Source organism: Aspergillus aculeatus (assembly GCF_001890905.1).
Source record: "Aspergillus aculeatus ATCC 16872 unplaced genomic scaffold ASPACscaffold_8, whole genome shotgun sequence".
Taxonomy (NCBI): Eukaryota; Fungi; Ascomycota; class Eurotiomycetes; order Eurotiales; family Aspergillaceae; genus Aspergillus; species Aspergillus aculeatus.
In genome coordinates this window covers 1,546,191-1,569,261 of record NW_017962983.1, presented here as the reverse complement: position 1 = coordinate 1,569,261, position 23,071 = coordinate 1,546,191, and the positions used below count along the sequence as shown (strand labels likewise).

At 52.1% G+C, this 23,071-nt stretch overlaps 8 protein-coding genes across 8 annotated transcripts; 2 read left to right on the top strand and 6 right to left on the bottom strand.

Moving 5' to 3' along the window:
• Positions 1–180: 180 nt before the first annotated feature.
• ASPACDRAFT_120092 (mitochondrial 37S ribosomal protein bS18m) lies at positions 181–1,339 on the bottom strand. Its single transcript, XM_020196317.1, has 3 exons — positions 1,093–1,339; positions 759–982; positions 181–679 (listed from the first exon to the last, which is right to left on the bottom strand). Exons 1-3 carry the CDS (start codon positions 1,235–1,237, stop codon positions 473–475), a joined length of 576 nt encoding a protein of 191 aa, XP_020056383.1. The 5' UTR covers positions 1,238–1,339; the 3' UTR covers positions 181–472.
• Positions 1,340–1,411: 72 nt separating this feature from the next.
• Positions 1,412–4,356, top strand: ASPACDRAFT_1870029 (putative mitochondrial respiratory complex I chaperone (Cia84)). The gene is made up of 2 exons (XM_020197942.1): positions 1,412–3,782; positions 3,887–4,356. Exons 1-2 carry the CDS (start codon positions 1,570–1,572, stop codon positions 4,053–4,055), a joined length of 2,382 nt encoding a protein of 793 aa, XP_020056382.1. The 5' UTR covers positions 1,412–1,569; the 3' UTR covers positions 4,056–4,356.
• Positions 4,357–4,592: 236 nt separating this feature from the next.
• ASPACDRAFT_43685 (glutamate dehydrogenase (NAD(+))) lies at positions 4,593–7,999 on the bottom strand (the record flags this gene model as incomplete). Its single annotated transcript, XM_020201301.1, has 3 exons — positions 4,593–4,629; positions 4,681–7,615; positions 7,681–7,999. The coding sequence occupies 3 exons, from the start codon at positions 7,997–7,999 to the stop codon at positions 4,593–4,595; spliced, it is 3,291 nt and encodes a 1,096-aa protein (XP_020056381.1).
• A 3,793-nt stretch (positions 8,000–11,792) lies between these two features.
• On the bottom strand, positions 11,793–13,491 carry ASPACDRAFT_120084 (dolichyl-diphosphooligosaccharide--protein glycotransferase subunit OST1; the record flags this gene model as incomplete). The annotated part of the gene is made up of 3 exons (XM_020196316.1): positions 11,793–11,923; positions 11,956–12,998; positions 13,139–13,491. The coding sequence occupies 3 exons, from the start codon at positions 13,489–13,491 to the stop codon at positions 11,793–11,795; spliced, it is 1,527 nt and encodes a 508-aa protein (XP_020056380.1).
• A 435-nt stretch (positions 13,492–13,926) lies between these two features.
• Positions 13,927–16,658, top strand: ASPACDRAFT_28907 (pseudouridine-5'-phosphate glycosidase/carbohydrate kinase family protein; the record flags this gene model as incomplete). Its single annotated transcript, XM_020199596.1, has 7 exons — positions 13,927–14,104; positions 14,161–14,372; positions 14,428–14,527; positions 14,578–14,619; positions 14,669–14,899; positions 15,008–15,308; positions 15,374–16,658. 7 exons carry the CDS (start codon positions 13,927–13,929, stop codon positions 16,656–16,658), a joined length of 2,349 nt encoding a protein of 782 aa, XP_020056379.1.
• Positions 16,659–16,867: 209 nt separating this feature from the next.
• ASPACDRAFT_43682 (dienelactone hydrolase) lies at positions 16,868–18,502 on the bottom strand (the record flags this gene model as incomplete). The annotated part of the gene is made up of 3 exons (XM_020201300.1): positions 16,868–17,280; positions 17,344–18,084; positions 18,184–18,502. The coding sequence occupies 3 exons, from the start codon at positions 18,500–18,502 to the stop codon at positions 16,868–16,870; spliced, it is 1,473 nt and encodes a 490-aa protein (XP_020056378.1).
• A 498-nt stretch (positions 18,503–19,000) lies between these two features.
• fmn1 (riboflavin kinase) lies at positions 19,001–19,731 on the bottom strand (the record flags this gene model as incomplete). Its single annotated transcript, XM_020201299.1, has 3 exons — positions 19,001–19,300; positions 19,361–19,552; positions 19,615–19,731. 3 exons carry the CDS (start codon positions 19,729–19,731, stop codon positions 19,001–19,003), a joined length of 609 nt encoding a protein of 202 aa, XP_020056377.1.
• Positions 19,732–20,075: 344 nt separating this feature from the next.
• On the bottom strand, positions 20,076–22,362 carry gua1 (GMP synthase (glutamine-hydrolyzing)). The gene is made up of 9 exons (XM_020205301.1): positions 22,218–22,362; positions 21,976–22,117; positions 21,546–21,908; positions 21,324–21,483; positions 20,876–21,267; positions 20,519–20,814; positions 20,394–20,451; positions 20,259–20,339; positions 20,076–20,201 (listed from the first exon to the last, which is right to left on the bottom strand). Exons 1-9 carry the CDS (start codon positions 22,284–22,286, stop codon positions 20,143–20,145), a joined length of 1,620 nt encoding a protein of 539 aa, XP_020056376.1. The 5' UTR covers positions 22,287–22,362; the 3' UTR covers positions 20,076–20,142.
• Between the last annotated feature and the right edge of the window lie 709 nt (positions 22,363–23,071).

The following is a 23,071-nucleotide window of genomic DNA, read 5'->3' as shown; positions in this document are numbered from 1 at the left end:
ACAGATGGAGAGAGGGGGGAGAAGGTAGGAGAAAGATGGAACGAGGAGAGGGGGGGGAGTGGGCAGTGGGCGGGGAATGTTTACCTAGTATTGTTGACGTAGTACGTATTTGGGTGTTTGAGTGGGCCGGAGATACAATCCAATCCATACAATAAGTACCAATAAGTGAAGTTACGTGCCGCTCGCTGTTCGCTTCCTCCACCCTATGCTTTGCGATTCCATGATGTCTACCTTACCTGTAGCTGCTTTGTGAAAAGGCATGTTACTGATTGTTATGCGCTACCAATTGCCTCACGTCAAGGCCTAGTAGATAGAGAGATAGTATAGTACTGTACATGGTCACCGCCCGAAATTCCATAATCATCTTATAACAAGCCAACTGACAACATGAAACAATGCCCAAGAGGGAATAAAAAGAACAAGCCAAGCCCAGCCACCGACACCATCGATGCGATAACTAGAAGTACATCTCTCAATACGTGCTGCCTCCCTCCAAACGTGACTGAATCTGAGCGGCCAGAATTTCCGGGTGCCGGTGAACACTGGGCATCAGCCCAAGCCCGACTGCTCTGCGGATAGCCTTGGCCATTTTCCGTTGATTGACTGGGCGCAGACCGGTCTCATTGCGGTGCTTGATCCGGCCCATGGGAGTCATGTATTCGGACATGATCGAGAAGTTCTGTCAGACGCAAATCTTTCTTAGCAAGATTTTCTAGAATGCCTGCACGACCTCACCGTTGACTCCGTGTCTCACATACCTTGTACATAGTTAAGGGATTCAAGTTCAGAGAGTCGAAGACATCTGTGGACGGCGAGTGGCGCACTTTCCACCTTCTCATCTGCGCAGGACTGAGATCGTGAGGTGCATAGATATCACCGGCCTTCCATTCACGGGTCTGAAATTTCTCCAAAGGACGGCTTTCGTTAACGGCCTTCTGCTGTTCGATGAACCGACGGGCTCGGCGACGGGCTGACAGTGAAGCTACAATGCGACAAAGGACAGTCAGCGATGACATCCGCTGGATACAAGCATGAAGGGAGCTACAGGCTGACGCAGAATCGAGAGAAACATCATGCAGTAAGGTGACATACAGTTGTGGTCATTTAGAATCGAAGCATGCGCAGTGGTTGCGGCAGCACTTGAAGCAGCGGTCCAGTTCCAGCGACGAGCGGACGTAGCACTGGAAGTTGAGCCGATGGTGCGCAGCGGCGACCAGGAGAACAGGTGGAGGGCCATTATTGGTAAACAGGCAAGGCAACTTGGAGTCTGTGGCTTGCGTCTCAAACCGGAGAGAATGAGGGTGAAGGTGAAGGTGAAATCGATTTTCGCCTTTCCGGGAGGACCGCCAAGAGCCGCCTCCGAGAGAATAATCGGACCTTCCGCCCTCCTCCTTCGCGTCTTTTGCATTGCCATCCATCTATCCCGATAACTTAAGCTGTTCAACAGCCTCAAATTCCGGACTTATTTGCTCCAAGCCATGGTCCAGAATAGCTTGGCAAGCTCTTATCTCTACCTTCACTCCCCTCTTGCTGATTAGTAGGTGCTCTACGTCGCACCGCCACGCCAAAATGCAATCCCACCTCACCCGGCGAGTTTTTCGGGCAATTTTGAACAACGAACCGCTTTCATTCTCGCGCTGCCTCCATCGCTCACTGCATACGGTCCGGAACCATAGGCCTCGCAAGCTCGATCTTTTGACCAACTACCATGGCCAGCGACGCGGGCTCTTCGCGTACAATGTGGTCCCAACGACTAGCCCGCAGTCATCAACTCTGCCCTCCGAGGTTGGCCTAAAGCCTATGAGAGACCTCATGAGGTCAATGGCCGACAAAAGCAGAGGGCCTACCTTTGAAATTCTAGCCAATGCCTTGAACGACTTTTTGGGGCAACGCGCTGCATACCCCAGCGTCATCACGCACTTCCATGCCACCCTGCTCTCCGTCACCTGGCATTACATGCGAACTCATGCGGAAGAGTTGAACCCCGAGGAATGGCAGAAAACGTTGTCGACTGAGGCCCTCGAAAATATGCTCTTCATCCTATCACAGGCCAAATGTTTACCTGAATCACAACCGATCGTGCGAAAATTGGCTCGCGCTGCCTTTTCGGAATTGTGCCGTGATCCGTCACCCAATATGAAACATATCAGTCGGTCGGCTTTCATTGCATATATCAACATACAGGCTTTGAATGGCCATCCGGATGAAGCATGCGACGTTCTAGAGCGGTTCTGGTTTAGGCTGAAGATGGCTCGCCCGACTCCTTGGCATGTAGTTATGAAGGGATTTGCTATGGTAGGTGAGAAGCGCCGTTTAGAACGGACGGCCGAGAATCTTGAGAAATTCGACGTCGAGTTCGACCACAGATCTCATGAAGACCTGGTTAAGCTTCTTATCGAAGAGGACTTGTTTACCGCGACAAAAACAATCTATGAATGTCCTCTTTCGAACGGGCAGACGCCCACAGTGGCAGTGAGAGAGGCCGTTATCAAATATGCGACGTTGAACTCCGATACCGCGTGGGCAGCATCGGTGTTTGAGTCACTTTCCAACATGCCGGTCTGCAAGACTCTGGGCATCACCCTCTTCTGGGAAGGAGTGCAAAAGCAGAGTGCAACTGCCGTCTCAGAGAAGGCCAATACTATGATGGCGGGCGACGAGAATATTAGGAAGGCTCTGACTATCTCATGCGTGAATGATCTGATAGAGTACGCAAACGCGATACAAGATCCTGCTCTAGCTGTCAAATTTGCTGCGTTAGCCTCTCACTGGGCTCTAGAACCCAACACGAGAACGCAGCTTTTGCAACTGGAATCCTACATCCTAGCAGGTGATACTGGGAGGGCATTGCGCTCCATGGACGATTTGCAGGATCCGGAAGCCATGACGACCGCGAACATGCCACTAATGAACAAGTTAATCAAACTTCTCTGCCGATCAGGCCAGGACGATGCGATATTCGACCGCATCTCGGCCTTCCTGGACCCGTTGTTTGAGAACAACGTACGGCTAGAGGCAGGGACCGTGGCAGCGATCACATGCATGCTCCTCTACCGACTCGACTGGGAGGGCGTTTCGGCACTGCTCCGGCCACGCCTTGGGCTGTATGACACGGAAGAACGGGCGACGATTCGCAACTCGCTGACCGGGTTCATCTTGGACCTCGAGCAAAAGGACTCCGATGCCTGGGAGACGTATAATCTGCTGCTGCTCGCCTTCCCGGAAACCGGCGTCCGCTCGCGCACCGATATTATGACCTCTTTCTTTAAACGCCACCGCAGCGACCTCGCCTACCTCGTTTTCGGCCACATGCGACAGGCCGAGGACTTTGCCCGACGGCCCAAGCCTGACACATACGCTCGCTGCTTCGTCGGCATCGCTCGCACCCAATCCGCAAAGCACCTCCAACTCGTGCACAACATGCTCAAACTCGACGTCGAAGTCGACCTAACCACGCGCGTTCTCGACGGGCTCATGCTCGCCTACGCCTCCTGCGACATGCCGGAGCAGGCAATGAAAGTCTTCCGAAGCATCCTGGAGTCGGACGAGGGTCCGTCCCATAAGACCATCCCTATCTTTTTCGAGACATGCGCCAGGCACAACAACGGTGTTGAGGAAGCCCTCAAGATGATGGACAAGGTCAAGTTGCTGGGCATCGAGCGCAACCGCCAACTGTACATGGCGTATGTCAAAGCTCTGGCCGCCCACTGCGAATTTGACCTCGCCACCGAGGCTCTGGAGAAGATGGAGGCCGAGACTGGCCTCAAGCCGACCCGCAACTCGTTAGTTCAACGAACCCCCCCCCCTGCCCTAGACACTCATACATTCCTCGTCTGCTGCTTTACTTGTCGTTATGTCCGCGTGGTTTGACTAACGTGCCCTTTAGGATCGGCCAATTCTACAACGTGATTCCTTACCAACACTGGAAAGGTGAGGTCGAGAAGTGGGCCCGAGCCAAATATCCCGAGCTGTGGGCGCAGCTAGAGCAGATCGAACGCATCGAGCATGACGAGGGCCCACAGTTCAACATCGAAATGAAGGAGATCGACATTTAAACGTCAATAGAGCGAGTTCTTTCTGCGAGCGGTTTTGTGCGTACAATGCGATTGAGCGGTTTAGCGGTTCATTGATGGCTGCCGGAGTGAGCTTCCGTGCGTCTATTGCTTGATATACAGTCATTGTGCCACGCAGATGTGTCACATGTACGGACTCGTAAGACTGGCAGAAAGGGGCATTGCAACACGATTGAGCGACACCGAATGAATAATCAATCTCAAGATCTCTCTTGCTCTTGGTCATAATTTGCATACCATACATAATTTCAAAGCTGCCCATGCTACGGCAAGACAACCGAAATTAATCAATCCATGGAAAAACGGAAGAGACCAAAGGTCCTGAAGTTGAATAAAACACTTTATTAGGCTAGGCTCGTAACAGCTTTTCTGTATTCCACAAAACAGCTGACTTCCACTCATAATTAATATATCCATAACAAACTGCATATGTGCAGCAGGCATAACCCGGAAGATGCATATCATCGCACTCTTTGAGGAATCAAGGAAGACTCATGTATATTCGTCTAAAAATCACGTTTACGCCTGGGAAATCTGCGCAAGTCGCTTGGTCATGCTGTCAATCAAGTTAGCCAAGTCACGGCAGCGTCAAAAACAGGGCACTCACAAATCGAAGAAAGAGAATTGGCTTGGGCTGCTACCATACTCGTAAACAAACCGACTGGCAAGGTAGCTACCGAAAATAGCCCGCAGATAATTCTCCGGTACACGCCGAAGGATAGTGTCCAGGCCGATCTTGTTCAGAAGCAGCTTAGGGAGAGCATCGTGGAGAACCGAGCGACGGAGCTCGACGTTATCCCACAACTCGGTGTTTTGAAGCTCTTCATCAAGCTTGGTGATCGCGATACTAAGCTGATCGCTGAGCACACTACGGAGCACACCAGTTTGCTCATGCTCGCGCCAAATAGCCTCAAATTCGAGGGCGGCGTTCTGCTTGATCACTTCTTGAACCTGCTTGACATATTCGCTGTAGAAAGTAGGCACCGTGCCGTCCTCACGAATGCACATGTTCTCCACGAACTCGGCATCATCGAAGGACAACGAAGCCAGAACTTCCAGGGAAGACGAGGTCACACCACCCTTGTTGGCGGACGCGTCCTTGAACAGGATGCAGCCGGCACGCTCCAAGCGGAGCTTGGCGTCTTGTGTGATGAACAGATTGGCACCTTCGACAATGTAGGGAATGGTGGCTTTGCCATCGTTGATCAGCTTGCCCACGGTGGACAGGTCAATTGATTCAGGGCGACCACCGCAAGGCACAAAGGTGTCATACGGCTGATCATTGCGCAGATGAAAAAGGTTGCGGAAGATCATTCCATTGTGGACGAGCTCGCCGCTAGGCAATCTCACGTTACTCTCGTCCACTAAGACTCGGTAACCCTGGGGCGAAAGCTTGGACAGGTCGAACTCCGAAATCGTGACCCGATTCTTGGCCAGTCGGACAAGCTCTTCCTGGTTGAGACCTTGGGGATCAACAATCACACCAGAGCCGTCCACGATGGCGGTGTACTTTTCATTGGCGAGGAGAATCTCGTTGGAGCCTAGATCACCATCGGGGCCACCGGTTTGTAGCTTGCGAATGGTGCTGGGATCGATCTTCAACTTGCGATAGATTCCAAGAACATACTGTCGCACGGACAACGTCGTCATTCCGTAGGTGTCATGAGGGATGCCGCCCAGTCTCGGGCTCTTCCCCGTGAAGAAAGACTTCCACCATGGGGCACCACGATTCCGGGCATGCTCTGTGGCCCAGTCGACCAGCTCAGCCGTGTTCTCATCTGGGCCCATAAATAAGATCTCGTCTTTGCCATACAGATCAACAATAGGGTCCTTAATGCCAGGACTGACTGGTGGCAGCAAGAGATCAAGGATACTGTCAATATACTTTTCAAAAGCGACACGGGCTTTGTCCTGATGATTCACGTCGAGCAGGATTACGCCCTTGGCACCACCTTCGGGAATGTCCTTGTTCTTGCGTTGCTGAGTATTGGCCAGGTTGTAGTTCTCATCGAACAGAGAGCGGGCATTGATGCTGTAGGCTTCCTTGTTCCGGCTCTTGACGATACGAATACCTCCCCGCGCAATATCACGGAACCGGAGGTGGAACCCGCGGAACTCGGAGCTAATGACCAGGAACATGCCATATAGAGGTTGGGGGTACTCGTGCTCCGGGAGAAAATGAGGGTTGAGCCGGAAGCTGAGGGCCACCTTGGTTGGGGTGAAGAAGTTTGTCCTGAGAATAGAGGCATTAAACACTCGGAAAGCGCTCATGACCATTTCATCATGTTCGTTGGCAGCTGTGCTTGAGATGAGCTGCTTCAGCTTGGGGCCGTCAAGGACCTCGTCAACCTGCAGCCGCAAATAACTTAGCGTAGGAAGGAAATCATCCTCAGCTGGTCCACGGGTCTGCACATAGTGGGTGTTGGCAAAGTCGAGGTATAGCTTGTGGATGAGTTCCGGATACTTGTTGACGATCTCAGAAATATAATCCGAGGTAAAGGTCTCGGTACGTAGACGCTTCTTAATCTTGGCCAACAACTCCGCGTGAACGCTGTTGCTAGAATCCAAGAGATCGGTTAACGACGTGTACTCAGAGCCCAGGCGATTCAAAAATTGCTGAACGAACACCCACGCGCAGTGGGCATAAATCGTCTCTTGCAAGCTGAGCCGACCAACTGCAAAATGATGCTGGAATCTGTTCTGAGGGATGCAATACAAAAGGGAGACCTCCTTGATAATCTGGTGAATCGCCGCCTCGATCGGGGGAAACTTGGCAGCTATCTCCTGATTGGGCAACGGACGAAGATAGAGCGAAATCACCGTGATCCCGTTGGAGAAATGTTCCAAATACTTTCGTGAACTGGTCAAGCGGTAGTAGTGATACAGGTCAGAGAGAGCACTGAAAAGCCCCATGGCCGAGCCTTGCCGGTAGGCAATGACCAGTCTCTTCTCGCGACTCTTTTCAATCTCGAACATCTCAATGACGGGACCAGAGCGGCTGACCGCATTGCTGATGATCTCTTGGTAAATGGCCTTGGTATTGGGGGTGGCCTTCTGCAAGAATCTCTTCTCACCAATGATGTCGATGTTGGTCTCATTGGGATCTGGGTTCGAGTTGACAAACTGACACTTATAGACGAAGTAGCAACGGAGCTGCTGACCATCATCACCTGGAATCGATGTAGGCGAGCGGAAAGTCTCTACCCGGTAACTGTTCTCAGGTGTGGAACCATTGATGTACTTTTTGTCAATCCGCGACTCGTAGCGCGGGCCCTCGACGGAGGAGACACCCGGCTTGCTGGTGTCAATGTAAACCGCGTGATCCTCAGCCTCCTTGTCCAGTCGGATTTCGAGCTTCTTGTCGTCTCGCGCGTAGGCGGCGACCTTGGCGGCGTACAAGGACAGAATTTGCGTAACGATGGCCTCGACAGACTCCGTCTGGAAGTAGGTGTCGTCGATGCCGAGTTGATTGTAAAACCATTCAGTCTCTCCTACAACGAACTCCATTGGAATGAAACCCTTCTTTTCCAGCTGATCCATGACTGCGGATGCAAAGAGGTCAGATACCAACCTGGTGTGCGAGCTCTTAGTTCAAGTGATCACTTACCCTGTTCCATCTGCTTCTCCTTGCCCTCGAACTTGGCAGCCACATAGCCGGGATCTTCCTCGGACAAGATCCGATGTGAACCGCCCCCGGGGATTCCCAGGTGGGTGGGCTGTGGGGAAGGTTGACGGATGCTTGAGCCGGCTACACTCTCGAGGATTTTGTTGTGTGGGTGACGTTGGAAGCCGATGGGGGTGCCAGCTCCCGAGTAAGCGCCGTCGTTACTGCCATAGAGCTTGGGGCCGGCCCGCACGGGCAGAGTGTTGGCGCCATTGAGTTGGCCATCGGGGATGGGCGAGGATGAAGGTGCGGGGGACACCATTGTGAGTGTTGTGACTGTTATGATTGGGGGTCCTTTGAGGTTGTGTAATTCAAGTGGTATGTTCAGTTCGGCTTGTGAAGTCTGGAACGGTATGAGCACTGCAGCCAACCCGAGCAACCGCAAATGGTGAAATTCCAAAGGAGAAGCTTTAATAGTGCGTTTGTTTGAAAGGGAAAAGAACAGAAGGGGAGTTGAAAACAAAGACAGACGAAGTCGAGGACAAGATAACACGCAAGCGATGAAGAACGAACGCACCTAGCTCCAAGTTGTGTTTGAGACAAATGCAATTGAGGCGGATTCTTGGATTCTCTGAACTGGTCAGTAGGTTGGGGGGAGAGAGAGGCTTATCAGACAGGAAGGGACGGCTTTTACAGTTGTCAAGCTCAGCCATGCAATGCAGTCGACACGTCAACCGCAATTGAGAGAAAGGTAGATAAAGAGAAAAGTAGGTCGACGATTGTATTGATTGCGTGAGATGCTCAATCTTTTCTTTCTCGAAAGCTGGAAAGTGAATTCAGAGAGACGAGTGGGTGACTTAGTAGGGAAAAAGAAGCAGAAGAAGGGATGATCAGTGAGAAGAATTATGCTACAAGCAAAACAAATGACTTCATCAAAATGTGTAATGTGTGAGTGGGAGGAATACTGGGAAAGGCGACCCTTTAAATGACTGATTCAAAAATCTTTTGGAGAGATGATCTCAGTTTGGAAGGAAGGCTTTTTTTTTTATTTATTATCACGCAGTGTCATGTAAGTTATATATTTGTTTGGGTGGTAAAGACGGATAAGTTACAAAGAGTCTCCAGTTATGATGCTGGATGATGTTACGACATACTACATACACTCGAGACTAGTTGTAGTATGAGAGGAGATAAGTGAACTAACTAGTCGCAATAGCCGGTGCTATGCGATCGGCCAGGAACGGGGGGAGGGGGGCACAAGTGGAAGGTGGGAAGTGGAGGGGTGGGAAAGCGCAGCTTCCCGGTCCGGGGGCAACTTGTGGTAAGATATTGTGGTATTAGTACGGTCTCATACATCACATTCAGGTATCTTACCTACCCTACGAGTGGATAGACCACCCCGGGTGGTCCTTTGTGGGTATACTTCCTCTACCACATGACACACATACTCCGTACTCAGATTGAAAAGGAAAGGAAAAGAGATGAGATCCCTCGGTGACTATGGTAGAGAATCATTTTGTATACTCTCTCTCTGCACTCAAAAGACACGAATTTTTATCTCCAGTGCATGACATTGATTGTTACTTACTGGTTCCTACGTACGTCGTACAGTTTTGTCGACGCCAAGGGAAGCAAGCTGGAGTGGGCCAGGACTTGCCTGTTTGGACGACGAGCCAGACTCACTCGGATGGCGCGAGTGAGGTAAAAGAGGTCAACTTGGAAGGAAAATGCCGCATCTATCATTTTTCATTGGCCTGGGAACCCGGGGCAGGTGGAGAGAGGGGGCCTAATTTTGGAAATTCCATCTCCATAATAATTGTCCTCAGCTCCTGGTCGGTGGTTTGAAGGACACGGTAGATAGATAGATACGTAAATATAGATACATGAGTAGGTATGAGCTGAAAGATCTATTTTGGGAGGGAAGAATGAGTTGCAGCGAGAGACATGAAGAATCATGTCCAGGAACTTGGGGGAGATTGAGTGGCTGGAATTTCCAATGCTCTAACTATAGATAACGTAGCCAGGGGTTTGAGAACTAGGGACAGTACGGAGTATCGTCAGCCTAAGTAGTTAACTATATGAGTAGTAAAGTTCTGAGTACGACCACGCTGTGATGGGGCCTTATCAGACTCCAGACTATCAAAGAATCATGTTAAAGAACAGAACCTAAAACAGACCAGACCGGCAACATTCCAGGCCGTTACGGGTAGTTGGTTGGGTGTGTCAGCTGACCGGACCGGGTTTGGATGTGTCATGGTTTGTGACCGCCCGGTTTCCGGTGCGTAATATGAATCATCGAAAATGCCGCATCGCCATTCTCGGCGTTTCGCTCATCAAAACTCATCCTCGTCCCGGCGAGATTTGTGATTGTATCTGATGGAGTATGTATGTGATCGTGATTATGGAGTAAGATGAGGAATCTGCATGTAGTGTGTACTGTATATACTCATACCGATCACTACTATGTAGCAGCAGGCTAGCCTGAAGGACGAAATATAAACAGTACTTAGGGTATCAACATTTATATGCACTGTACTTACTATACAGGAAGGGTACTGTACCTTTTCTATTGAATGGATCAGTCACTAACTCTCAAGTTCATGACGAAGTCATGTGCAGTTCTAATTGCGGGGGAAGCAGCCAAGTCGACTCGGAATCGGTTCCTGGATCGATTCCCGATCCAGGCTCTCTCCAGTTTTCTTTTCCAAGGGGAGGGGGGGGATAATGGGGGTTTGGAGCAATGCCCAGGTGCATTTTTGCGGGGGAGATATGAGAGAACCCATCTCAATTGGGGAAGTTCCCATGAGTTCTCATTATTAAAATTATCAAATGGCTCAACTCAGTCGTCGGCAATTACCCCATCAAAATACAAGAGATCAAGAGATGCTCCCCGACTTTTCCCCATAATCCCTCATCCCCCTCCCTCCCTCCCTTCCGGCTCGGTGGCTTCTCCTCCTTTCGGTCCCAGTCTCTCTCTTTTTTCGCCCCTCTCTCTCTCTCCGCGGGACTGACGCCCCTTCTGAAGTTTTGCTAGTAGGGTGATCGTCGGCCTTCCGTCCTGCAAACGACCTTGCCCTAAATGGGGAGAGACCCGGACCGGCCGAGGAGGGGGAAGAATGGCTGGGAAAGATCCATGAAACTCAAGTAGTAATAATCTACTAACCTATTAAGTTACGTACCTTGGAGTCTAGCCCACTGAATCCATGCGGGATACTTTTTCCTACCCCAACAGACACCAGGATGACGCAGATCTGAAAGAGAGAAAGGGGAACGGAATGGAGAAACGAGTTATCTCCTCTCCTCCGTAGCATACGGTAAGTGAAAGTCGAGCTATTGTTGAATATTGTTGAATAGCTCACTCGGACAGCCTTGCATAGCCGTCGCTTGAATTGCTCAAATCGATCAGCTGCACACCAGCACGAGGGACAATCCCAAGAGGCCCAGCAACCACTAGTCGCCAGCAATACGGAGTACTTGAATTCGCAAAATTGGAGCTGCGCTTCTAGAGGGCCGCAGCAACAGGGAAAATGCATGCTCGGTGTCGGGGAAATGGTATCGAACGAATCCGGCTGAGTGGACAGAGTCACGAGAGGAAACGACGGACACATGTTGAATAACGAACTTACTGCTTCTAATAGTAAACATCTCACAGACCGCAGAATTGCTCGATGCAGCAAGCAATCACTGAACTGCAGGGTGTGATGCTTACAACGAGCTTTTGTTATTGGATACGCGTTCGACCCAACGCTCTGCATCCGTGCCTGAAAGCTACTAATTCCTCATCCATGCACCGCGCGTCTTTTGAAACCTTCGGATGGATCCTAAATTTTGCAGTCTCGTTTGTACTCAGATGCGCAGATCGAGTTTGGCTAGATGATGCCGACCAGCTAGCGCGAACAAGCCTCAAACTATGCCAATAGTACGCGAGAGAAGGGCGACTCATGCATGTGTGACTGTGTGGGAGAATATCGACTGACCATGAATTCTTACGAATAGCATGTAGACACTCTACGGACACGCGAACACCAGCGAACACCTATTTTCATTTCTGGTCTGGTACAAAGAGCTGGATCATATCATACATCCTTCACGACTACCGCTTCTTGATGCTCACGTCAAGATTGCCCACAGCCCACGCGGCTACAAATACTGTGAAGAGACCAGCAGTGATAGTCACCGGCTTGCGCAATCCATCCCACAAGGAATAATCGTAGGTCACCTAGTTCAATTGTCAGTATGCTTTCAACTCGAGTCAGGTTTATATGATTGTCAAGGAACTTACCACAATCTGAGAGTCACGAGCTTCATCCGTCAGTCCATCGACGGTTAGGCTCAATGCCGTGCGTCCCAGAGTGTCCATGAACGTCTTGTGCTCGGACACGTCGGCCTGGATCTGGCTGGAGTTAGGGAGTCCATTGCTGGAAACCTTTTCCATCATCTCCCAGCGAACATTCCGGGCGCCTTCGGGAAGGATCACTCGCACAACGACCTTCTCATACTGGATGCCCTCGGAGGCCTTGGGTCCTTCGATGAAGGGAACCTTGAGCACGTAAGAGTCAGAACTGCCGACGGCCCGACGAAGGAACGTGGAGAGGTCGTTGTTCCAGCCGACGCGGAAACTATAGTTCCAGCCACCAAAGATGGGGAAACGGGGGCGAAGCTCCAATGATGCGTCGCGGCTCGGAACCTTCCCAGGACGGTAGCGGCTTGTAGAAACATTGCCGATATCATCGATAAAATATGGGTCCACGGAGCCGGGCTTCAGGGGGTACTTCAGCTCGCGAATGGAGGAAGAGGGGAGTTGCTGATAGCTGCTGAGGGTCCACTCGACGCGCGAGAAGTGGTCCAAGAGTTCAGAGCCATTGTTGCGCAGCCAGTAGCGCTCCTCCGTGGCCAGGTTGCCGCCCCAATGAGAAACCTCCAGGTCGCGCTCCAGCAGCGAAGCCGTGATGACCGGCTTGGTGAACTCATAGCGAACGACGATCGGGTAGCTAGTACCGGGCGCAACCTGAGCCGTGTCATAGGGTCCGTACGTGTAGCTGGTACCCAGACGCTCCGGGTCCGCACCCGACTTCAAGTCCGTGGCCGTACATTCCGGGACATTGGTGCTGGGAAGCTTGAGCTTGGTCTTCTGCGTCACTGTCGTGTATGCTGACGGAGCATAGGCGGAGAACGAATAAGTGAGGTACTGTCGGTCCATCTGTTTGATAGCGGCCGGGCGCGGGCTGAAAGAGTTGAGGACAGAGTAGGAGATTCCCAAAGTGATCTGAGAGGAGGGCGGCAGGGGTTCGGAGAAGTGAACGATATAGTATTGGAAATCCCTGTACGTCAAATATAGCATACATCAGTCTTAATTCGCCGGGGGAGTATGGAGGAGTGCTTGCGGATCAAGCAAACGTGGCATCGTCACCGGCATCACCACGAGCCAACGAGCCATTGGCGACTAGAATGACCAACTCACCTGCTTGGGTCAATTTCAGTAGCTTGCACATTGAGCCTGCCCTTCTCCGGAGCTGATTTATCGCGGACTTCGAGGACTGCGACCTTTTCGTAGAGGTCGGATGGCAAAGTCAAATAGTAGTCACTCTGAGCTTGCTTGGCCACATTCTCGACCACGACATTGATGGTCTCACGGAGGTAGCTCTTCTCCAAATTGGTGTTTCGGACCAAATTGGTATTCTTGAATACTTGAGCGGGCTGGAAGTTGCCGGGAAGAGCGACTGGCGAGCTTGACGATGTGGAATCGGCGCATACAAAGCTCCTGGTGGACAGAAACAGTCCGCACAGCGCGGTGAGTGCGGAAAAGGGCCTCATTGTGACAAATGGGCGGCCGTGAAGCAGACCGCGCCTAAAACACAATGTCTCTCGCCAGGAGAAGATTAAGAGAGGAAAAAAAGATATAATCAGCAATGAAGAATAAGAGGCAAGTCAAGAGGGAATTGGGCGAGCGGGAAAGAGACGCGGAGATGCTGAGGTGTCCCGATTCGGGGCGATTACGAGTTCCGGCCGGACTTCTCCACCCGCTAGCTAATTCGTAACCTCCTTCTCCGCCTTTCCGCCATTATCACCACAACAGATGAACCATACTATCTTCTTTCCTGCATCGGTTGTCCTCCCAGGCCACCCGCGCACCTTTAACCAGTCCTCATCTCCTCTAAGATGCTCATATGAGCTCGAACTCTCGCAATTGTCTTAGAGATCTTTCCATTCGAATATAGAATCTACCAAGTCTTGTGCAACAGCTGTCAAATGCTCGCCTCTCGAGTGGCCGCTCGCACATGCGGGCGGACAGTGAGAACCGCAGGCCTACCTCGACGGTACCATGGCCTTGCTAATAGTAAAATGTTCAAAGTATCGGAGGAGGTTCGCGATGCCGTGGCCACGGGGAGACCTGTGGTGGCCCTTGAATCAACTATCTATACACATGGTAAAGCTCTCATCAGGCGTCGCACAGTAGATCGGCTGAGGCATTGCTGACGAGAGCAGGATTCCCCTATCCGGAAAGTGTCGCATTGGCAACGCTGTTGGAATCTGTAGTACGTGCCAATGGCGGCGTTCCTGCTACCATCGGAGTTCTCTATGGCGAAGCCCGGGTTGGCCTCAACGCAGAAGAGCTCATCGAGTTAGCATCTACTGCGGAGAAGAAGAACGCTTTGAAAGTGTCCCGGAGGGATCTGGGATACATTTGTGGTCTAGTAAGGCAAAAAGTCTGTAGCTGGCTTGGAAATGTTGTTCTAACTTTTGTATCAGGGACTAGCTGGCAAAAGATTACACGGCGGTACAACAGTGTCCGGCACGATGGTGCTGGCTCATCTGGCTGGAATCAAGGTGTTCGGAACGGGAGGCTTAGGTCCGTACTCCCAAGCTAGGGCAGTTCTCAAACAAGCTGACTTGTCATAGGAGGCGTACATCGCGGTGGAGAGAATTCGATGGACATCTCTGGTGCGTAGAATTATCCTTGCTATCTTTTTCCCCGCTAATGTTGATATAGCTGATCTCACCGAGCTGGGACGAACGCCAGTGGCAGTCGTCAGCTCTGGGTGTAAGAGCTTCCTGGACATCCCGCGTACCCTGGAGTATCTCGAGACAGAGGGAGTCTGCGTGGGGACCTTTGCAGATGGCCGTCAAGGGGCCGTGGATTTCCCCGCCTTCTATACTCGCGACAGTGGCCTCAAGAGTCCGAAGATCATCCATAATGAGGCTGAAGCGGCCGCAATTATCTGTAAGTGGCACATCATAGGAGTTCCTGTTTACTCTCGGCGGTATCTCTGCATTCTCGCCAATCGGCGTTTGTCAGCACTGTGCGATGAGGCCGCTAATTCCATCACAGACGCACAGACACAGATTCCTGTCTCGTCCGGTATTCTCCTTGCTAACCCTGTCCCCCTCCAGCATTCGATTGCAAGAAGTGAGATGGATGGCATCATCGATGAGGCCATTCGTCTTGCAGAAGTCGAAGGGCACCAAGGGAGTGACAATACGCCATTCGTACTTGCAAAGATCAAGGACCTTAGTGGTGGGAAGAGTGTAGTAGCCAACCGAGCCCTTGTCGAAGCTAATGTGGAGCGTGCAGCCAAGGTAGCTCTGCAACTCTCGAAACTCGAGCGATCTGGCGGGTCATTGAACGAACGGTGAGTACTCATGTTTTTTTAAAGATCAGCATAGAGACACCCTAATGTCGATATGGTCGGCGCAGATACATGCCAGCTATCTCCGAGACCACTGGGACTGACCGAGCAACTGCAGAAGCAGAGCTGGACCTCAGTTCGACCACTGAACAGTTGACCAAGGGTGTTGCCAAGGCGGACATTGTTGTGGCAGGCTCGCTGGCAATTGATTTGTCCTGTGACTTTAGTCCTACTGAGTCAACGACTTCTCCCGTCTTAGAGACATCCAATCGCGCAGTCATCGGACAAAGCCTTGGAGGGGTGGGTCACAATGTGGCTATCGCGGCGAAATACCTCAACAGCTCTGTTCTCTTCTGCAGTATAGTTGGGGATGATTTAAGTGGCCGCACCGCGCTCGCTTCCCTCCGCGATGAGAAGCTGCCCATAGCCGGTATTCGTGTTCTTCCTGCATCATCAGGAGCGCGTACTGCGCAGTATGTGGCCGTCAACGATGCGAAGAAGGATCTCGTTGTCGCTATGGCTGATATGGCCATTATGGAATTGCCCGCACAAAGTCTAGATTTTGACGGATTCTGGGAGCCATTAATTGCGCAAGCTCAACCAAGATGGGTGGTTGTGGACGCGAACTGGAGCCCCGAAGTGCTTGTGAAGTGGATGACAGTTGCAAAGAAGCATGGGGCTCGAACGGCCTTCGAACCCGTCTCGACCGCCAAGAGCCGTCGATTGTTCGGCCGGCGCTCCGCTGCCGTCACGCCTTCCGAATGTGTTCCTAATAATACCGTTAGTCTCGCGGCACCCAACCAGCTGGAGCTGACAGAGATGTACGCGGCTGCGCGGGATAATGGTCTTCTCGAGTCCGAAGACTGGTGGCATGTCATTGACGCCATGGGGATGTCTGCGTCTGGATCGCGGGACCGATTGGTAGCCATGACCTCGGCCGAGCTCGTGGATCAAGGCATTCCGCAGCAAAGCATCCAGCTTCTTCCCTTTATCCCGTGCATTGTCACCAAGCTGGGCAGACAAGGCGTCCTTCTAACACAGCTTCTCCGTCCGGGAGACGCGCGTCTGACCAGTTCGGACACCGCCCCATATATCCTATCCCGTGCGCCCACCGACCATGCAGTGGTCGGGGGAGTTTACATGCATTTGTTCCCCCCAGCAGCGGTACTTGCGGAGGAAGATATTGTCAGTGTCAATGGGGCTGGAGATACTCTCCTGGGGGCGGTAGTAACGGGTTTGGCCCGCGGCCATGTGGTAGAAGAGGTGTTGTCTTTGGCGCAGGAATCCAGTGTTTTGACGCTTCAGTCCCCTGGAGGCGTGAGTCGCGAAATTCGCAAGCTCAACTTTCCATGATATCGAGGAATTCATTGAGATCGAGCCTCCTTTTGACCTCATAAATGCACAGTTGATCTTGCTATTGGAACAAATCACAGCCATCATGCTCATCACACAATTGTCTATCATAAGAGAATTCTGCAGCCAGAAGATGATCAAGTCCCACGCTATGCCGTACCATAAAGTCATCATACATAATAGCAAAAACCATCAATCTCAATATTAATTCAGACAGTAATCCTCTCCACCGCTTCTGCCCCGACCACCGGCAGCCGCTCGACGACTTTCGTCCCTGCGCGATTCAACCCCGTGGGGCTGAACCCAGCCGGCACAACCGCCGGATCCAACAAGCCAATCTGCACCAAGACGCTCGCCTGATCCCAATAAACATTGAGACGGGCGACTTTCCCCGCGCAGAAACTCGCCGTCATGACGAGGGCGATGCGCACGGGCCGACCCGTCGGTGGGACCGAGGGCAACAACCACGGAATCTCTTCGCTGTGGGTGAATGAAAAGTGCAGCTCATCGACGATGCGATCCGCGCCGGTAGTGCGTGAGAGGAGGCGAATCCGTTGATCAGGAGGCCCCGTCGGCAGGAATTGGGTGTTGAAAAAATGGGTAAGGGATTTGGGGGTGGTGCCTAAATCATATCAGAAACAATTGTTATATATACTCGGGTATATGAATTATTGTTTCGACTCACCTCCCATCATAGTCGGCACACAATTCACCAGTGGAGTTCCCAGAGAGGTATGGTCGTCATCATTGGGCCCCGATGCGTTCAACTGCACTCCACTACTGCTCCCTATCATCAGCCCGACAATTTGGGCCGCCAGTTGTTCTCGCTCATCTGTCACCGCAGTAGACGGGTCTTGTTGCTGACCGGCCATGGTGCAAGATTCCGACGACGCCGCCAGACACCGCCAGTATTCTTCCCAGACGGTCTCTACATCCGGGACCTTCCATCCCCCGCTGTTCCCGGGCCAGCCGAAACCGCGCTTCAGGGCCTCGAGGGCTCGCGACCAGGCTAATCGCGCGGCGATGCCGTCGTGGTTTGGTGAGGAGGGCTCTGCAAACCCTGCATTGGATTCTGGGTAGAAGAAGCAGTGGCAGCGGTGACGCTTGCGGGTATGTGTGGGTGCGGAGGGCTCAGGGCCAGCTGAGCAGCGGTCTCCGGCGAGATGAATCTGGATGGGAAGAAGGGTCACCGATGGAGGGTAGGTCGTTGGCGCAGTGGAGGAAGAGGTAGTCGTGTTGGCATTTGTAGGAGCGGTAAGGACTTTGCTAATGGGACTGCCGTTTGCGTTGGTGGAGAGATGGTCGAGGCAGTTGTCAAAATCATGGGGGTAGTAGGCTACCAGAGCGCAAAGTCGGGGGAAGGGGTTGGTGGATGTTGCTGGTTGATGGTGAGACTCGAGAAGTAGTGAGGCCGGTTTGTTGTAGGCTAATGAGGAATCCTTTAGCTACAGTTTCACAGTGTACGGACATCCACCCAGAGGGTCTCTGGATTATACTAGTCCAAAGGGCAAAAAGGGTGTCTGACCGACCACGGCATATCGTTCCCCGGGCTCAAGGTCATCCTCCCGTTCATGCAGGAGATACTCGAGGTCTTTTCGATCTCGCTCGCGGTCTGTGTGATATCTTCCAGGGAAGGGCAAATATTCAACATCGAAACCCTCTGCACGGAGTCGGGCTATGATGCCGGCGTCGAATTCGAGGGTATCGGAGGTCAGATACAGCCGACGGGGCGCACCAGTGTCTGAATCTTTGCGACGAAGGTCGACACCGGGGGGTGATTGAAGAGGAGTTGTGCCAGAAGAACTACTTCGACGTCGTCGAAAATGCTGGCGAAGGCGTTCCATGGGGGAGAGCGATATTGGTTTAGGGTTGACTGAGAATGGGTAAGACAGCAAACAGTTATGTACATTTGAGTCAGAAAATCAAGAGCGGCACTGAGGAAAGCGGTCCAAATATAGATTAAGGAAATCCGACCGCCTCAAGATCAGGCAGGCGTGTGGCATGCTGGGCTGACGTCGATGAGTTTTGCCCAGTTTCTTGGGTCGACGTGGAACCAACCGGAGTTTCGCTTGGCCTCTTTGGAAGACCACAGAGGTGATTAATCAGTTTGGCCTGCAAGATGAAATGTATAGTAGATTGTATGGTGTAAATTGTGATTGTATATGTAGGTGTATTTGCATGTTGTGTGGATGTCTATATATCGCTCATCGTCGATCAGTGGGACGGCGATGAATAGCCGTTCCGTTCCGGGGTGTCTCTCCCTCTCTAAATCTAAATGCACATATATGGTCAATGTGAATTAGCACATGTGTGTACAAACGCACCATTATGACGCATGTCCGTTATTGTGATTCGAACCGGGTCAGCCATTGGCGCGCCTCCCTTACGTCCTCCGCGCATTCTTCCCCGGCCAGATAACACGCATATGCTGGCCGCTGCAGACTCCGACGCGCCACCTCACAGTCCAGGCGAATATCCTCCACCAATGCCTCAAGTGATACATAATCGTACTCTGGTCGGATGTATCCCAAGATCAATAGGCGCAGGTCTGTGCCATAGAAATCCGGGAGCTTGTGGAACTTCGTGGGACCGCCGTCCGCGGTAGGGGACGGCGCCGAAAGAGATGGCATGATATGAATTTCCTAAGATCACCGGGATGTCAATTACTGAACAATCGAGCCCGAAAGGAAGGGATGCCTTACGATCGACCGTGTCTGGTTCTTATAAAAAGGATTGTACCCAATGCTCAACACGGCCGGTCGGATCGGCGACGAGGCATCCTCAAAGGCGAATCGGGCCGGATCCAAGGCCACCACCCCATAGTAAACGCCCACCTGCAGGTCCGGATATGCAGCGAGGCCCTCGGCCGGAATGTTGGCGGTTGGAATACCCAACTGCAAGATGAACGCATGGTCAGCCTCGCACTGTATGTTGGGATCGGCGGACATTCAATCACCTCTTTGCTGCCCCGCCCAAAGCCCTTGATGACCGGGCCGGCCAGGCGGATGGGATAGGGAGGCTTCGGGCCTCCATCAGGCCCGGTTACAGGATCTCGAGGGCCATCCGGTCGCATGGTCGGTCTGCTGGTGCGAGAGAAAGAGTGGAGGGGAAATGAAGAAGAACTGGAATGGACAAGCTGCTGTTGTTGGGATTTCAGAGAAAGAGACCGAAAGATTACGAAGAGGGAAAGCGGCGATAAGAAGTCGATGCGATGCGGGGGAAGCGGGCGGGCGGGCGGGCGGGCGGGCGGTGAGAACATCACCAACTGGCAAGCGGATTCCATCATCGACAGTCAAAAGTCAACTGTATGGACTGCAGGACAACGTCCGGTCCTGCTTGACTAGTACTTGCTGTACAGTACATACTGTAGACGGGACAATAGGATAATGGGCACTTGTTTGAATTGAACGCTTTTTTATACCATTAACTCCGTACCTCTAATATAAAGGGTAGTATGTGGAAAATCTCGTAATACACTCGCTATTTACTCCATCTCAATGGTGGCAGGGGGCTTGCTAGAAATGTCGTACAAAACACGGGACACTACAAATCACAATCAGTAAGTTCACTCGTGGAACAAGATCCGAACTCAAAACTTACCACCATGGACCTCGTTGATGATGCGGGTCGAGCAGCGGGCCAGGAACTCGTTGTCGAAGGGGAAGGCACGGGCAGTCATGACTGGTAGATAGTTAGTCGAGGTGAGTCATGTTCAAAACAAAAAGAGCTACTTACAATCAGTAGTCTCGACAGCACGCAGGATGATGATCTCAGCATAGACACGCTTGTCGCCCTGTGAAAGTTGACATCAGTATTAGAATCGGATTCTCTGGCAATTGGGTAGGGGAACCCATCCTTACCATAACACCAACAGCCTTGCTGGGGTCCAAAGCGGCATAGGCCTGAGCGATCTTGTCATACAGACCAGCCTCGCGGATCATGGAAATAAAAATGTGGTCGGCACGGCGGGCAATCTCAACACGCTCGGGGGTTACCTCACCCAGGACACGGATGGCAATACCGGGTCCGGGGAAGGGGTGGCGCATAACCAGCTCGTGGGCAATGCCCAGCTGGCGGCCCAGGGCGCGCACCTCATCTTTGAAGAGCTCGCGAAGAGGCTCGATAAGCTTCATACCCTGACCATCAATCATGCGCTCTGCATATAGTTAGCTTTGCAACTTCTTCAGATAGGAGGGGAATTAAGCAAGTTAACGTACGGGGCAGACCGCCAACATTGTGGTGGGTCTTGATGGTGGCAGAAGGACCCTTGAACGAGATACTCTCGATGACATCAGGGTACAGGGTACCCTGCAAGAACCACTTGATCTTGGCACCAGCATGCTCGGCCTCGGCCTCGATCTTCTGGGCCTCCTCCTCGAAGACGTCAATGAACGTGCCACCAATGAACTTGCGCTTCTTCTCGGGATCGGTGACACCCTTAAGTCCATCCAAGAAACGCTTGGAAGCGTCCACAACCGTCAAGTTGATGCCCAGGTGCTTGTTCAGAGTCTCGGAGACGATATCGCATTCGTTCAGACGCATGCATCCGTTGTTGACAAGAACGGCGTGGAACCGGTCGCCAATAGCCTCCTTCATCAGCTTGGCAGCCCTAGTGATGGGTGTTAGCACTTGCAGGCTAGCAAGAAACTTGAGCCCGGCACTTACACGGTGGAATCAACACCACCACTCACAGCACCCAGCACGTGATCGGTCTCACCGACCAATTTGCGGATGCGGGAAATTTCCTGGTCGACGAAGCGAGACATGGTCCAGTTCTGTTGAGCGCCGCAAATGTCGACGGCAAAGTTCTTGAGGAGGGTTGTGCCTAAGCCAGTCAATACCTAGCAGCTACAACGAGTCATACATCCCAATCATATTTCAGCGTACCTTTAGGAGTGTGGGTGACCTCGGGGTGGAACTGGACACCGTAGATGGGCTTGGACTCGTGGGCAATACCAGCGTACGGGGAGTTGGCGGAGGTGGCAATGGTGTGGAAGCCCTCGGGCAGCTTGGCGAGCTTGTCACCGTGGCTCATCCAGACCAGCATGTCATCCTCAATGCCGGCGAACAGCTTGTCGACGTGACCCTGGGAGTCGAGGCGCTTAGCGTTCAGGTCGGCATGACCGTACTCGCGCTCGGTGCCGGCGATGACGTTGCTCTTGTCCAATCGGTAGGCGATTTCTTGCAGACCATAGCAGATACCGAGAATCGGAACTCCAAGGTCGAAGAAGGCGGGATCGACGTGGGGGGCTGTAGAAGGTGACCGGGTGGAATGAGTAATCCGGCAGGGAGAATCGAGCTTTCATGATTTACTTACCACCCTCCTCATAGACACTGTAGGGACCACCGGAGAGAATGATACCCTTGGGCTTGAAAGGGAGATCGGCTAGCTTCTGAGTGCAAGGAAGCATTTCACTGTAGACATTGATCTCTCTCAGTCTCCGGGTCAGGAGGTGAGTCTGGATGGTAGAAAATGTGTCAGTGACTCAGGTTGCGATAGGCGGGGTACATTGAACTATTCCGACACTCCAAAGGAGAGGAAGCGGGGAAGAGACTAACGTATTGAGAACCAAAGTCCAGAGTAAGGATGGTGTCAAAGGTAGCATGGGGGATCTCCTGGTCGGCCATGATGACGGTTCTTTCAATTGCTCGTCCCAATTGAAGAGAGAATACAATGGGGTTGAATGATGATGGCGAGGAAGAGAAGGTCGGAGGGGAAAGCGGGCTTGCACTTTTTTTTTCTTTCCCTTCCCGTCGCATTTCTCTGCCGGGCGGTGAGATGCGCCCGATGACAGTCCCCAGCCGGCCGGGCGGTCAAGGAGATAACGCTTGACGATTATCTCACGTGGTTCCGGGCCAGAATAACAGGTTGCTTATATAGGTTACTCATCCGAACTACCTCGCTGACATAATCTGGCTCATTGCCCTAAATTTGCACTGTGCCTGGTTACCGGTAAATAAGTTAGTTGCTCACTAGAACTCGAGTTGGGATTTCGCTTTGCAGCAAGAACCCCAGCAAGAACCCCAGATCATCACAAGGCTCGTGGCATTGGAGGAGTACTGAAGATGATAAAAATGGAGTTTAGCGAGTTGCATCTGAGCATATCATTGGCTATGTTTCTCCCAAACACGCTTTTAGCGCAACGCCGGTCGGAAGGTGGTGGCGATGCTGTACTGGCGAGGCGCCCACATGCTCTGGTCTGCATCCATAGTCTAGTCTGAAAACAATTTCAATGGTTAACTTACATCCATATACTTCCCGTCTGTAAATGAACCAATCCATCCTGCAAGCCACCAAGGCTAACACTCCCATTCGAAAATCATGATACGAGCTGGGAGCCATAAAAAGGGGGAGAAAAGGGGTGGTGGACAGAAATGGGAGGTAACTTATGAACTGTCTGTCTATCAGAAAG